Source organism: Engystomops pustulosus, chromosome 8, assembly GCF_040894005.1.
Source record: "Engystomops pustulosus chromosome 8, aEngPut4.maternal, whole genome shotgun sequence".
Taxonomy (NCBI): domain Eukaryota; kingdom Metazoa; phylum Chordata; class Amphibia; order Anura; family Leptodactylidae; genus Engystomops; species Engystomops pustulosus.
This window is the reverse complement of record NC_092418.1, coordinates 82,988,059-83,003,942: the sequence shown is the minus strand read 5'-3', so window position 1 is coordinate 83,003,942 and position 15,884 is coordinate 82,988,059. Positions and strand designations below refer to the sequence as shown.

At 38.8% G+C, this 15,884-nt stretch overlaps 1 protein-coding gene across 12 annotated transcripts in view; it reads left to right on the top strand.

The window, feature by feature from the left end:
• PCBP3 (poly(rC) binding protein 3) overlaps positions 1 to 15,884 on the top strand; it is a 44,316-nt gene that overhangs the window by 11,634 nt on the left and 16,798 nt on the right. For 8 of the 12 annotated variants that reach the window (XR_011849433.1, XR_011849434.1, XM_072121546.1 and 5 more), the window contains 7 exons: positions 8,444 to 8,546; positions 9,244 to 9,267; positions 10,089 to 10,121; positions 12,667 to 12,783; positions 13,510 to 13,641; positions 14,107 to 14,235; positions 15,714 to 15,857. Coding sequence is in view for 10 of the 12 variants with exons in the window: in XM_072121546.1 (XP_071977647.1) it covers positions 8,478 to 8,546; positions 9,244 to 9,267; positions 10,089 to 10,121; positions 12,667 to 12,783; positions 13,510 to 13,641; positions 14,107 to 14,235; positions 15,714 to 15,857 (648 nt within the window). In the remaining 2 variants the exon portion in view is untranslated. Of the gene's footprint in view, positions 1 to 4,882; positions 4,997 to 8,443; positions 8,547 to 9,243; positions 9,268 to 10,088; positions 10,122 to 12,666; positions 12,784 to 13,509; positions 13,642 to 14,106; positions 14,236 to 15,713; positions 15,858 to 15,884 lie in introns of those variants that run through there. The other 4 variants (XM_072121555.1, XM_072121554.1, XM_072121547.1 and 1 more) reach the window with 3 other exon arrangements.

The following is a 15,884-nucleotide window of genomic DNA, read 5'->3' as shown; positions in this document are numbered from 1 at the left end:
TGATAACATGACTTCTTAAAATGATCTCTACAGAACAGGAAGTGGCAGCCTATTGTGATGATTTGAGTGAAAACGGCTGGATCGGAGGCGTTTCTTAAATAGTTTGAGTGACATGGCATCTCCAAAACTTTCCAAATTTTGAAAGATGAAAGCTTGTTGGTGTGACTGTTCAGTTTTGCCATTTCAGCATCCTGAGGGGGTCATTTGGTTTCTTTAGCTGAATACCAGACCATACATAATGGACTCTGTGAGAAACCAACGCTCCTTCGCTAAGAAAGTGGTGTAATTAAAGATGCATCAATGTGTTCCAAATTTTTGGTATACATTCAGTTGCCCCAGACCTGGGCACCACAGAGAGCACCACAGAGAACATGAAGTGGAAAAATTTGAACTACTCAAATTTCATCAACAAGCATCATTCATTGCAAAAAAATCTACCTTGTTTCTACACTTTATAGTCTAAGTTTGCACTGCTGAAATCTTATACAGGCAGTCCCCTGGTTATGTACAAGATAGGGTCCGTAGGTTTGTTCTTAAGTTGAATTTGTATGTAAGTCAAAACTGTATATTTTATAATTGTAGATCCAGACAAAATTTTATTTTGCCCCAGTGACAATCAGAGTTTCAAAATTTTTTGCTGTAATTGCACCAAGGATTATCTTTAACTATGGGTTGTCAGTGTGTCGGGTGTCCTTAAGTAGGAGACCGCCTGTATAGGATTAGTAAGTCACCAGTAGACCACCATGGATGAATAATGTACCCTGGGCTATATGGAAAGAGCCAATTTCAACTAAAAGCAAATTTCCACTAGGTGGAACCTATAGTTTCAAAAAATGGTCATTGTAAATGACTAAAAGGTATCTTTCATAGGAGGATCATTAATACTATTGTTTGGTTTATGGTCAACTAGTGGCTTCTGGCTGCTGATCAGATGCAATATAATTTAACAAACATCTCTATTTGAAATGAAGTAAAAGTCTTCTAGTATTGTATGTTATTGGTGTCAATTGGACATGGTCAGGGTTGTGGTCGAGGTGGACATTCGCCATACATCCAGAGGGTGTGATGTTCTCTCATCTGAAGGAACCATTTCTACAGGTTTTTATCAATTATGAATTATGTAAGATATAATCTCCACCTACAACGTCATGTGGCTGTGCCAGGTTGTAGACAGGGATGAGTGCTGGAGCGACACAAAGCAATTTGTAATCATTACTTATTTATGATGTGGGAAAATGTTTTACACTGTACACTAGGGATCTGACCACAAACATACATTAGCATCTACAAGACAATAGAAGATCCACACAACAGAAGTATTTCCAAATAAAATCTGTGAAAATATTGAAGATTCACATTTTGATTTCCATATTGCGTCCACTGCGTTTTGTATCATTTATGTTAAGGAATAGCATCAGAAATTCTTCAGAAATTTCTATATCTTGGCATTACTCCAGTAGCTAATGGGTCATTAAATCTATCTCTACAGGCCGCCTTTACAGATTCTTAAAGGCCATGTATGCTCATCTGGGATTTATTAAAAGGGGTTTTCCCACGAACTTTAGTTAGGGCCTATCCACGGAATAGGGCCTAACTTGCTGATCAGTGGGGTTTCAGTGCTGAGACCCCCACAGATCACAAAAATGAGAAATCCAATGGGGTCCCATGTACCTCCGTTGGACCCCTCGTTGCTCTATCAGACTAATGGAGCAGACGGCCGCGCATGACCATTCTGCGCCATTAATCTCTATGGAGCTTACGGAAATTGAGAAATGCTGCGCTCACCGATCTCTGTCAACTCCATAGAGATTAACAGAGCAGAACAGTTATTCGCAGCCATCTGCTCCATTAGTCTGACAGAGCGACGAGGGGTCCGACAGGGGTCCTCGTTTTCATGATCTGTGGGGGTCTCAGCACTGACACCCCCACTGATCAGCAAGCTAGGCCGTATCCTGTGTATAAGGTCTAACTTTTGTTTGTGGGAAAACCCCTTTAAAATAATATGCCAATTTTCCTGGATGATACCAGTATCTTCAGTGCTCCCTTTGTAGTTAACTCCCAATATTAAAAACTTTGAAACAATTGCTTGGAGGTGGGATTCTTTTACTTCTGGAAGTGGTTAATTGGTGTAACTCAAGGCATATGACAAAGTTTCATAAAAATGGGGCCTTGAGAAGTAAATTGCAGAAGATGGAACTAGAGGAACATTTTTCCTTCTTCTATCTAGGAAACATTATTTTCATATTCCTCTCAAATAACTTATGAAATTAAAACAGAGATAACGGGAAAACAACTCATCCTCTACTCTCCTGCCAGCAGAAATCACTTTAATTACTAATATGTATATAATTGTAGCTTGTAAACACGTATATGTATCACATTTCACCCTTTAATAGGACAGTTTCTATAGACTATGCAAGAATATTAGCAAACTCCATTCAGATGAATGTGGGAAAGGAGTTTCGGAAGTGACGATATGGTCCTCTACTATTTGAACAACAACAACAACAAGTCTTTCTCAGACAAAGGACAGGGAACAAACTAAATTCCTTAAAGGGGTTTTCTCGCGAAAGCAAATTTTCACATTTCAATCCCCTAGTGACTCAATAAAGATCATTTTAACCCCTTATTTTTCAATTTTACTCAGTTTTAGTTCCTATCACTCCCTAGGATGCTCAGTGCAAAATCCTAGTGTGTGGGCGGGGACTCTTTAAACAGACACATTATGACCCATCTAATTTTGTGGGGTGACAATGTGGTTACATTATCAGGGTACAGGCATAAATACAATTTAATTTGGCTTCTGTACTAACACACTGACACATTGAAAGAGAGAGAAAGATGAGACAGATCAGAGATGCATGAGATTACACAGAGGCTGACAGACTTTTACATGCTTACACTGTGAGCACTGCTACATCTTCCAGATATGTGTCCCCCGGCTCACTTATCTCCTTGTAGTTTGTAGTTTGCAGTTCTCTCTCTGCTCACGGTCACCTGACAGGAAGAGTCTGTGTGTCTGAGCTCTGTGCAGGGGGCATGGCTACAGGCACACAGGAGAGAGAGACAAATCTCATCTGCACCATCTCACACATAGATGGCGGCCCAATCCTAAGTCAGAAGTTACAGGGTCGTGTCTAGGGGCAACTGAAATTGTGTACACCAGGACTGATAGAGACAGGTTGGACTTATATCTGTGAAATGCTATAATTCAGTGAATTAGAGAATGTGTTATTTTGTTATCTTGAGTACATATAAAAAACTTGTCTCTGTGGGAATATCCCTTTAAGGAGAATTTGCCATTAAAGGTCACCTCTGCAGGCACATTTACACTTAAAAGAACACTGAGGATTTTGGTAAAGAAATACGCAAATACATTTTCCAGAGAGGTCTCAGTACTACCTTGTAAGACAGCCCCCTTAACATACAAGCATGACTTTCAGTCATGTATCTGAACATTATGGGGCACATTTTCTAGAAACTGTGCAACCACATTCAAAACATGGAGCGCACATGAATCTGGCGCCCCCTGCACTGTTCCGACAGAGTGCATCAACTTTTTTTTGTCCATTGTAAACATAGGGTGTGAAACACATTTCTTTCGGACTTTGCATGATAAATTTGTCGCATGGTCTGACTGTGCACCACAACGTCCCTATCAGTAACAAAATTTGTGTCTCGTAAAGAATAGTGCAGCCGCGACACAAAAGGGTCGTGTGCAACACAGATGTGGTGCGGACACTTCTTAAATATATGTGCAAGCAGTTTGCACATAAAACAATGTGCAAAGTCTCCAGAAAACTGCCGCAAGGACCTTAAGTAAATGTGCCCCTATGTATCTGATTACATGAAATCACAGAATGCCTCCATGGACTTCTACTCCTGCCCATCCTCCATGGACTTCCATGTGATCAGATACATACATAGGGCATCATGCAAATGTAACAGGACCTTGGATGACATCACCTTGGTCACATGACTTTTAGTGCCCAATGATGTAACACAGCTCTGTAGGCAGGACAATGCAGTAACCACTGAATATGCAGGGCCTCATTGGACTCTGTCATTGGACTCACATCAGGTGAGTTGTATATAAGTTCACAAACTGATTTTCTTTACATTGCAGCCATAGAAAGGAACCATTTAGGGTTTACGTGCTTTTTATCATTAGTTTTGGGTGGGTTAATTTGCATGGCAGGTTCTCTTTAAATAATAAAACACAATAACTATAAAATATTATAACTGTGTCATCAATAACAGATATAATAAAAAATGAAACAATCATACTAAATCTGCATTCCTATAGCATTCCTATAGCACCATAATATTCTGCTTTACAGATCACAGGAGATGTATACAGACAAAATAAACCATTACAGAATAATAACATCATCAGATGAAACAATAGGAATGAGGACCCTGCTCACAAGAGCTTACAATCTACAAGATAAAATAAGTTATCTCTTTTGTGTACGTCTGAGAGGCCCAGGAAACAAGTGTCCGGAACTACAAATTAACCATTTCATACCACTGTTAAATAAATCCAAGCAGAAATAGAACAACATAAAATATAACATTTGACACGTGATGTATGAATCATCTCTTTTGCATGCACACATATGTGGATACGGCATCCTGATTTTGATCCCTTTTCATTCATTTTGAGTCATTATGGCAAATTCATAAAAATGTTGTACATGTGAAGTATTTCAACAGCTTAGTTTTACTTAATTTATACGATGATGCCAAATATTACGTGAAAGCAGATTTGTCACCAGACCATGCCCTTTAATTTTAGTTCCCAATTACGAGAAGCTACTGTATCCTTAGCCATTACTCACTCCAAACGTCTTCTTCTTCTTCTTAATGCCCTAGAATTTGTTAATAAATTCCCTTCAAGGAATATAATAGGTGCAAGCCAGTTTCTTCATCTCAGCTTCCTCTTAGATGGGTAAGAAAAGACTTGTGTTCCCGGCAGTACAGGAGAACGTGAAGCGTGAGTAATTCAATAACGCTGATAGATCTCACCGCTCCAGCACATGACCCACTTTTTCAGTCAATTGGAAACATTTACACAGGAGAGGCAGACATGGGAATTAATGATGTCTTTGTCAGCATGTGCTGTGCCGGATGTAATCTGTGTGCTTTGTGATATCTCTTCTCTTATTGATTAATCTCTGTACAATCCACCTCAATCATCCCTTTCCGAAACGTGAACTGTGTATGTCTCCATAGTGCTTAGTGTCATCTGGCCTGTTTTCTATGACTTATATATAGAGAAACTACAAAGTGCAAAAACGCTGTAAATCAAAGGCGCTGTGACAATGTTACATTGGGATTTAAATCTGTGTTAAGCCAAGTGGATGTATAGTGCTGACATACCACTGCGTATTATGCACTCCACTCTATGTTCCTATTTCCATATTTGCCACAATAGAGAGGCAAATTTTCCTTGTGATTCTTCGTCTACACTCTGTGGATGCCACTGTCTGGCTCCTAGGATTAAACGAGGGTAACAAGACACCAATTCTCCCTAAAGGTAGGAGTCCTAGAGTGGGGGGATCCACTGGCCATACACAAGCTACATATACATATGAGTTATTTATATGGAGAAGTTGGTAAGATGTGTAGAGAGCATGACGTCTGTGGTGGTGATACGCAAAAGATGAACAGCAAATGTAAAGCTGGATATACGAAAAATGGTCACCAATCCTGCTGTATTTGGTGGGCGAGGCCAACCATCTAATGTATGGGGGCCAGCACCAGCACTGGGCAAGTCCCGGGGCCCAGAGCTGCTGGGGGGGCCAACATAATGAATCCATAGGGGGCGAGGAGGGCTTTATATAAAATAGCCATAAGGGGGCTGTATATAAAATATGCATGAGGGAGCTGTTTGGGATGATTAACTAGAGAATATTTTAGGGAACAGGAGACTGTTTTTTAGTTTCTGAATTTTAATGCTGCCATGTGAGTTCACTGCAAACGGACCCACTAAGGTTCTGTTTCTCAGGGGCCTACTGAAACCTGGAGCTAACCCTGATGGGGGCCTCTAGATTCTTCTCCACCAACAGATGTTAGGAAAGAGCAGGATCACAGGGTTGGCTTTACACTTGCCTGATTATTTTGTCCTCAGACAATTTACTTCTCAAGATTTCTGGCATTATAAACACTTATGTGTTTGACGACACATGAAGGATAGAGTATAGAGGATAGAGGAATAATTATTGATCAAAGCATTATTTGATTGAGTATCTATTGTACAAGGTCAACTTTAAAAAAATAAGCTAGATATGTCAATGGCAGATAATTATTACTGATTTGGTCAACTATAGATATTTGTGATCAGAATACCCTTCTGTAATGACTAACCATGTCTATTGACTATGTCCATGCATAAGATATTGAGGGGGATGTATTAATATGTGTGTCCATGCAGAGAAGAACTAGACAGTTCTCTGTTGCGCCAGATTGATCCCTGTGTCTGATGCTGGATTATTAATCTGGTGCAGTATGAGATTGGTGAGTCGCACCTCCTATCAGTCGGTTTAGTTTGCTGCACCACAATATTGAATTTTATGGAGCACAGACTGATTTTTTTGGCACACAGGTTATTTTCAGTCCAAAAAATTTAGTAAATGCGGCGCATGGCCTTTCAGGTGCAAAATTCTCTAAATTTCCTTCCATAGATAGATTATTACATCTCCTACATTAACTTTTTTTTATCACCTATATAAATATACAGGATTAAACATAATCTACCATGTTACTAATTCAACAGGATGGTTTATGAGCAACATGAGAGTTACATTAGAGTTTATATGCCACAATAAAAAGTTTACTCTGGTGGCTCATTTAAGATTAATATGCAGTAAGATATATATTGAATAGTTTAAATCTACTGCACAGTTACTGCACAGGCTCCCAGAGCCCTTAGGGCTCATTAGAATATTATAAGTTGATTTTAAAAGGAAGGAGGCAATGGATAACAAATACAAGAAGATTGCCACAATCACAGTGTCTGGATCTATGAATAAGGGTCCCTGTTTTTTAGTGCTCAATTTTGATGGTAAATTTCCATTATCACATAAATCAAGATCATGATGACCACACTATAGCACATCTGAAATTGAGACCTGAGTTCAGAATTAGAGAGTCAATGTCAAGCCTGATCATGTAGTACACTTGACATATCTTCACAAATAATACAGGCAGCACAGAGAACAGTGTAGAAGGTAAAATGACCTGATGCCCTAACATTGGTTCAAAATGGCGCTTCTAGTTTTTAATTTGGTATAGGCAACTCAAAGCGCCACACATCCTAAACAATTTCATGTATCAAAAAATCAATATACGGATAGGATGTGCACAAAATTCTAGTTTTTATATAACTAATACAATAACATCTGCCTTCCCCTTAGAGATGTGGTTTTCGGTATACATTGTCGCCTGCAGGACTTCTTTTAAGAGTGACAATGAAAAGCCACTGGCTTAAGAATAAAGTGTGATGCGTGCAAGCGATATATAACTAAGAGAACCCAACAAAAGCTTTTGAGATAGCAAGTGAACAAGTACAAAGACTAGAGGAAGCAAAATAGCTCTATTCTTGAGCAACGGTGTGGAATGGGGCAGCAAACAGTGGGGTATAAATTGTTAAAAATGGTTGTATGAGAAAAGCACATTCCAGAATTGCAGAAAGACCCAGTCCCCTGCAGTATACAGGTTACATGGAACACCAGTTATAGGTTCATTTATAGACAGAATTCCTCAATCACCCACTATCTATACTGTGCCTTACCTTTACATTGTCCTTTTTTTATTTTTTATTGTTTGATTGGTTTATAATTTCACTTGGAATAAAATTTGTATTTTGGTGTTAAATTTTTGATTACTATTCATCATTGGAATTTGGTGATTTAGCCATTAAGACTAGTGATGAGCATCCCGGCTCTTAGTGAGCTGGCTCATTAGGCTCCGCTCACTAAGAAGAGCCGTCTCTTATGGCTCATGAACGGCTCCCTATTAAATATATAATAGGGAGACACAGGCCAGTATATAACCTCACGCCACTCCACTTTTAACCAAATTGTTTTGGGTTAAAGTCGGTGTGGTGAGCCGGTTAGGGGCGGGGTTAAGTGAGCCATCTTCTCACATCGTTCACGAACATGAGCCAGCTCTGCAAACGACACATCACTAATTAAGACGTCTTTGCCACAAGCGTTTTCAGAAGCAGGAACACCTAGAAGATGTGTTATTTTTGTGTGTTCTTCAGAAAATGGGTGATTCCAATTTTTACAGTGTTTTGAATATGTTGTCAAATTATTCAATTACTGAAAACGACAGTTCTGTAGTATAATGGAAATAATTAGAAGAAAGTATGTAGATATATTAGTATGACTTTAATATTTTTACTTGTATTTGTATTTATATTGTATTTCTGATACAGGTGACGCGAAGAATAGAAACTTTTCAGTTTTAAAATGGAATCTAAAGTCTCAGAAGGGGGTTTAAATGTCACCTTGACCATTCGTCTTCTTATGCATGGAAAAGTAAGTGGTCACCTTATCTTTTATGTAGTATGTCACTTTATTGTGAGTCTACTATTGCTTCTTTAGTTATTTATACATAAACACATATTTTCTGAGTGAAACCAATAAATGAGTGAAGAAATATTTGAAAACCTGTGCCCAATATGAGATAGTATATGGTAGATAAGAAGAGGCTGAGTCCTGTGACAATTCGGTATATGTGATTTGGAGCAATTTCTAAATAAAAACAGATCAATCCTAACAAGATTTCTTGAAGAGATAGGGGGGAGTACAGATTAACCCACACATAACTTTTAACAGATTTTTGTGTATGCACATTGATAAAAGAAAGCTGTCAATCATTTGTGTGGGCGGAGTAATCAGGACTCACTATTTTTCCTAGGAGTCCTGTGTCCTCAATTATCCTAGGGTTAGGCCATCAATTAATTGGACATAATGTTAAGACCACAAAAGGGAACTTCAGTCCTGACACCATAGTCCCAGCTACATTAAACAACTCTACGGACTCATTTCCTGAGCATTTCCTGGCTTACTATCATCATCCTTCGCTATTTTATTTTTCGCCAGTTTAGAATAGACAACATAGGAACTACAGGTTATTAGCGGTTCTAAGATAAAGTATAATTTTGCTCATTGGTGCAGAATATTGGCTGTGTGTATTTCATAATAGTCTTATGTTAATTTTTATCTAATGCAGGAAGTTGGAAGCATAATTGGAAAGGTAAGAACCATTTTAAAAAGTCCAATTTCATATAACATTGACTTATGCATTAATAACACAGACATATATACACATACATGTTCAGTGTATGCGCCTGATGACGCATGTATATGAATAATGATTATTGCCTGTAGGTCTGATGCATTAACTTTAATGTTTCTGCAATGTCAGTGAATTTAAGACATTTTCTTAAAGGAACTCTATGATAATAGAACAAAGAAATAAATAAGTAATAAAAATACTCAAACTCCTATGTTCCATATGTCTAAGATTGTAATCTGTAATGTATTATTTTATTTGTATTTAGATATATCCCCTATGATTTGTAAATCGCTACAGAATATGATGGCACTATATAAACTATATTTTTACTACTACACAGTGCTTACCCCAGATCTATAACACCACAGTCCTCCCTCTCTATGTTTCACATTACTATTTTCTAAAAAAAACAGCTGTACTCATCGCTACCCGATCCCCGCTATCCTCCACTTCCTGTGTCTCCCAACACCACAGGAAACACGAGGGAAACCTGCCAAGTCAATCGTTGGCTAAAGCAGGTAACCTCTACAATATGATTGGCTCAGGTTTTAACGGGCACACAGGAAAATGAATGCTACCTAAGATCCAGAGGAACAGGATCGATCAGTACAGTTTTATTATGACCCTCTGTAGCATAATTTTACAGTGCCAGAAAACCCACTTAATAAAGATCACAGCTTTTGTATTTTTTGCCCTACAATCCTTGGTGAAGAATAAATTCTAACCAGTTAAGATAAATCTACCAGGACTAGTAAAATGCTTCTTTTTATCTTCTTTAGAAAGGGGAAACTGTGAAAAAGATGCGAGAAGAGGTAAGAAACATTTAACAACTATAACTATATGGGATGCAGTAGTTGTGTTTGGCCTTGATAAACCAAGGATATCATAGATCCAGGCATCATGACTGTGGCAATCTTCTTATATTTCTTTGTTATCCATGGCCTTCCTTCTAAAATCAACTTTTAAAATTATATTGATGAGTAAGAAGCCCTCTCTGCTGCAGTTTCACTGCCATGAGATTACCGGTATATAAAGCAAAGGGAGGGGATAGTAATGGGAGAGCATAGGGGAGGTGGAAACACTGTAACAGCCTGTGAAGGAAGGAGGCTATGATTAACAAATACTGTATAAGAAGATTACCACAGTCACGGTGCCTGGATCTATGGGTAAGAGCCCCTGGTTTATCATTGATTCTGGTGGTAGATTTCCTTTAAAGTGTAACTGTCATTTGAAATAATTTATTATATTATGTATGGGAGGATGTAGTGAACATTTTACTAATATACTCTATTAACAAATTTTACTTTGTAAAAAAACCCAAACTACTCCATCCCATAGAGATGCGTAGTTCAGCCTGTACAGCTCACATCTAATATCCCTGTGTTTGGTTAAACAACTCTGGTAGTGAAGATGAGCATTGAAAATTATGCTCAAAGCATACTACAGCCAGGGAGAGAGCAGAAAGGGTTAACACTCACAGCTATGTAGAAAACAGGATAGGAGTGAGACCTGTCTTGGATCCTGTAGACAGATTTTCCATTGTAACATTGTAACTAGGGGGCACTTTAGAGCCTGCTACTTTACAAACTAAGAAGAATTTGTTAATGAAGTATATTAGAAAAATGTTCACAATTGCCCCCTTCCCACAAAATCAAAAATCATCACTGATCTAGATTTCTGAACATCTGGGGAATTTTCCCTTGGAGATAATATTTTTTTGCTGATACAATTAGCTTTAAACCTTCAAAGTAAATATCCAATCCTCTGCTTGCTCTCTAATGCTATAATTTACAATTTAATGTAGAATAGGAAGATCCGGCCTTCTAGTTTTTGATACATTTTAGGAACATACATAACATGTACTATGAATGTAGTCATTGCGGACAAGATCATTTATTTCTATCTTTTGCTTTCCATATTTTAATTCAAGTCCTGGAGTGATAACACAAATCTTACATGCAAATTCATGTAAAAGGAAAATGCATATATTTGTTATAATTTATACATTGAGTTCTGCCTGGAGCCAGTCAAATATTTTGAGGATGTCTGCCCTATTTTTTCTTACATAGAAATGCTCCAAAGAATAAAAGCTAGATGTATTAACCCCTCAGTTTGCAACTTCAGCAACATTTAATCTGAGGTTGATGGTAGTTTAATGGGGTAAAACCTGGTTACAGTGGCCCTTTAAAAATGTTGGGAACGATTTCTAGCAAATATGTGCAGCACAAGAGGAGTTTTGTGTAGAATAAGAATTTGATGTTATATGATACATAGATATAGGGGGAATTTTGATTTTACCTCCTCTACGCCAATTTGGTGTGAAGGGTACCTGCACACAGGGACGTTCCTTCACACTAGCTATAGCTTGCGCCTGTTCATTCGATGAACAGGTCATAGCACAATTCTAAAATTTACTGTCGTGAAGACGGTCACTTGATAAATCAGGAGGCCATAGCTGTTTAATGATACGCTGGCACATGAGTCAAAATTGGGATTTATTACAGGCAGTCCGCGGGTTACATACAAGATAGGTTCTGTAGGTTTGCTCTTAAGTTGAATTTGTATGTAAGTCGGAACTGTGGGGCACATTTACTTACCCAGTACATTCGGGATCCTACGGCGCATTGTGGATGAGGATTCGGGTCTGCCGGAATTCACTAAGGTCGTGCGCCCGATATCCAGCAGGTGTCGCTGCTGCGCCAAGTACCGCCGGAGTTCTTCTTCTTGGTGCATGTGAGTGCTGATCTTGCGACACAAATCTTTTTTTAAATTCCATGTTTTTTCCGAATCCGTTGGGTTGTCCGACGGCCACGCCCCCGATTTCTGTTGCATGAAAGCAACAGATGCGCCGCATTCCGAACGCATGCGCCAAAATACAGGGGCAATTTGTCGCAAAACGGAAATATTCGGGAAACCCGACAAAAGTGCGGCGTTCGGACCCTTAGTAAATGAGCCCCTGTATATTTTAGAATTGTAGCCCCAGCCAAAATTTTTTTAGTCTCTGTGACAATTGGATTTTAAAAATGTTGGGTCGTCATAAGAACCAGGATTAACAATAAAGCTTAATTGCAGACACCTGTGATAAGTGTTATAGCTGTTTATTGCAGCCTAAAGATAAAGTAGAGTAATTTACTAACATCCAGAGGTCTGTTTGTAACTAGGGGTTGTCTGTAAGTCGGGTGTTCTTAAGTAGGGGTAAATGGGTACAAGTTAGGCTTATGTGCAATATCTGCTGGTATTATTTGGCTCCTTATTTAGAATAGCCTCATCACTTTCATACAATATTTCATAGACTCTATTATATTCAGTGCTTGTTGTAGTGCTGTAATTGTTGAACAAATGTTTCTCATAACCCAGAGTGGAGCACGGATAAACATTTCAGAAGGAAACTGCCCGGAAAGAATTGTAACCATCACTGGACCTACTGATGCTATATTTAAGGCCTTTGCTATGATTGCTTATAAGTTTGAAGAGGTAAGAGTTTTATGAGTGATGTTTTCGATAATTTCTCAACTGATTAAAAACTACTGTATTATTTTCACGGGTGTAGAGGGGATCAATTGTGAACTCCACTTGGTTACTAAAAAAGATAGTTTTCACTATAGAATATAAATATATAGGGGGAGATTTATCAGGACCTCTATGCCAGAAAAGAGGTGGAGAAGCCCTGAAATAATTGCAATTGTGATTATTTCCCCCTATATGCCAAAGAGGCCAAGAGGGGTGTGTTTTGTCGCCTGCACATTCGCTGTGAAAGTTTGCCCGCTGCATATATTTCTATTCCAGGCCTAGAATATATATCAAGCAGTGGAGGGGGTGGGGGTGGGGGGATTTCATCATATGCCCCAGTGTATAATAAATTCCCCCCTCATTGTTTTTTTTTCACAAATGTATGTATTTTATATACCCTATTTTTCGGAGTATAAGGCGCACCATCAATAGATGCCTGTTAAAACATCTAGTTTCATATATAAGGTGCACCGGATTATAAGGCGCACCTGATTATAAGGATGAATGACCAGCAGGTGGCAGACCTGTGCACAGTTCAAGGCAGCTGTTGTCTAAGTACGGTTCATATATAAGGCGCACTGGGCTATAAGGGGCACCTTTGATTTCTGAGAAGATCAAAGGATTTTCTGTGCGCCTTATAGTCAGAAAAATACGGTACTACACCGTTTTAGACGTCTCCTTATCTTTTAGGACATCATAAATTCAATGAGTAACAGTACTGCAACCAGCAAACCTCCTGTCACTTTACGACTTGTAGTTCCAGCAAGTCAATGTGGATCTTTGATTGGAAAAGGTGGTTCCAAGATCAAGGAAATCAGAGAGGTAGGTTTAATGGGAATATTAAATTAGTTTGATAAATATCATTTTAGAGCATTTGTTGTGCTGTATGACTTTTTAAATGGTCTCTAACTTTTTAAAATATATCAGTAAAACCAACAAATACAAGTACCTCTATTATATATCTTATCTGAGACTGAAATATTCTTCTCTCACCACATATCTTGCTTATCTTTACTTTCTGTGTATGCTATAAAGTAGACGTTATAGCAGCTAGTTCCCACCTAGAAGCTCTGGAACAACTGAAAATTAGACATAGAGCCTGCAGAGGGGAAAACTTCTACAAAATGCAGAATTTATGTCATTTGATAATCAGGAATTGTGTTATTCCTTCCTGTACACACATTGATTTATGAAAAGATAATGGGCTGTGATGACAGCAGACAGAGAAGTGTAGTAAAGTGAGAAGGTTATATAATATGCTGTATTTGTTGGTCTCTTTTTTTGCAGTCTACAGGAGCTCAGGTGCAGGTGGCTGGAGACATGTTGCCCAACTCCACAGAACGTGCTGTCACAATTTCGGGCACCCCTGATGCTATTATCCAGTGTGTGAAGCAGATATGTGTAGTGATGCTGGAGGTACAGTGTGTTGGAGTAGCGGTAATGTATACACACTAATACACACAAAGGGGAGATTTATCAGATGTGTCTAAGGTAAATCTGTTGCCCAGTTGCCCATGGAAACCAATCAGAGCTCAGCTGTAATTTTATAAACTGCTGTGGGAAATTGAAAGCTGAGCTCTGATTGGTTGCAATGGGCAACTAGAACAGTTTTACTTAGACACTTCTGATAAATCTCCCCCATAATCAATACCAGCCGATTAGGAAGACCCAAACATACCTATATAGGATTACTAATGTATAAAAATAGACTCTGGGTGTGTCGAGTGTTCTAGTATATATATTACATACAATACAGTCCATGGGCTGCTCTACAGGCAGTCCCCGGGTTACATACAAGATAGGGACTGTAGGTTTGTTCTTAAGTTGAATTTGTATGTAAGTCGAAACTGTATATTTTATCATTGTAGTTCCCGACAATTTTTTTTTTTGCCCCAGTGACAATTGGAGTTTAAAATTTTTTTGCTGTAATAGGACCAAGAATTATCAATAAAGCTTCATTGCAGACAATTTTAAGCTGATTATTGCAGTCTGGGACTATTTTAAAGCATCCAGAGAGCTTCACCAGAGGTCACAGTGGGCAGAGGGGTCTGTCTGTAACTATGGGTTGTCTGTAAGTCGGGTGTCCTTAAGTAGGGGACCGCCTGTATATTATATGAATAAGAAAAGACAAGCAAAATAATCAGTACAAAGGCATGTATGGAACAAAAGCAAAGATTTTGTAGATTAAAGTTAAACTCTCACAACATACTAAATGTTATCTGACACCCGTCGCAAAAAAAGAGAAATCAGCCTCAGGTGGTGTAAAAATAATAAAAAACCTATACTTACCTCGGTTCCTGTGTCTGATCCAGCATGACTATTCCCGCCACCGCTGACATCTTGGTGTGACATCACTGCTGACAGCAGCAGGCACCCGATACCGCTGAATACAGGCTACTGCTAGAGGCTATAGCGGGAGCACACTGTCTATGTGACATCATTCCAGTTACGTCTGTATACCAACAGTGGCCTGCGCTAGAATGCAAATAGAACTAGAAGTTAATATAACTTCTTATGTATTCTTCATTATTTGTACACCACCTGCGCCAGTAGTGTGAAAAAGTATAATCTAAAAACAACTCCTTTAGGTTTTTGGTGTCTGCCATGTTGTAAATGCCAGTGGTGTGACCAAATATGTGACCTTTGAGTATGGTTTTGCAAAAATGTGGCACCCAAAGACAATTGATAGGTCTTAAGTGTCATTACTGTCAACATTAAGAAAATTCTCTCTTGTGTGAGCTGTATGTTAAAATGAACAGATTTTACACTTTCTATACTAGGCACTTGTAGATCCTGGTTAGTTGTGTTATACTGTTTTACATTACAGGGTTGTTGTCTCATTCTGAAGGGGGGTACTCTAATATTATCTCTCCCTCTCCTATCCCTTTTCCTAGTCCCCTCCAAAAGGTGCCACCATCCCTTACCGTCCAAAACCCGCCTCCGCCCCTGTCATTTTTGCAGGTGGCCAGGTAAGAGCGGACCCGCTGGGTGCCTCCACTGCCAACCTCAGCCTATTGCTGCAGCACCAGCCTCTGCCCGTTAGTTCGCAAAGATTTTCTTGCATG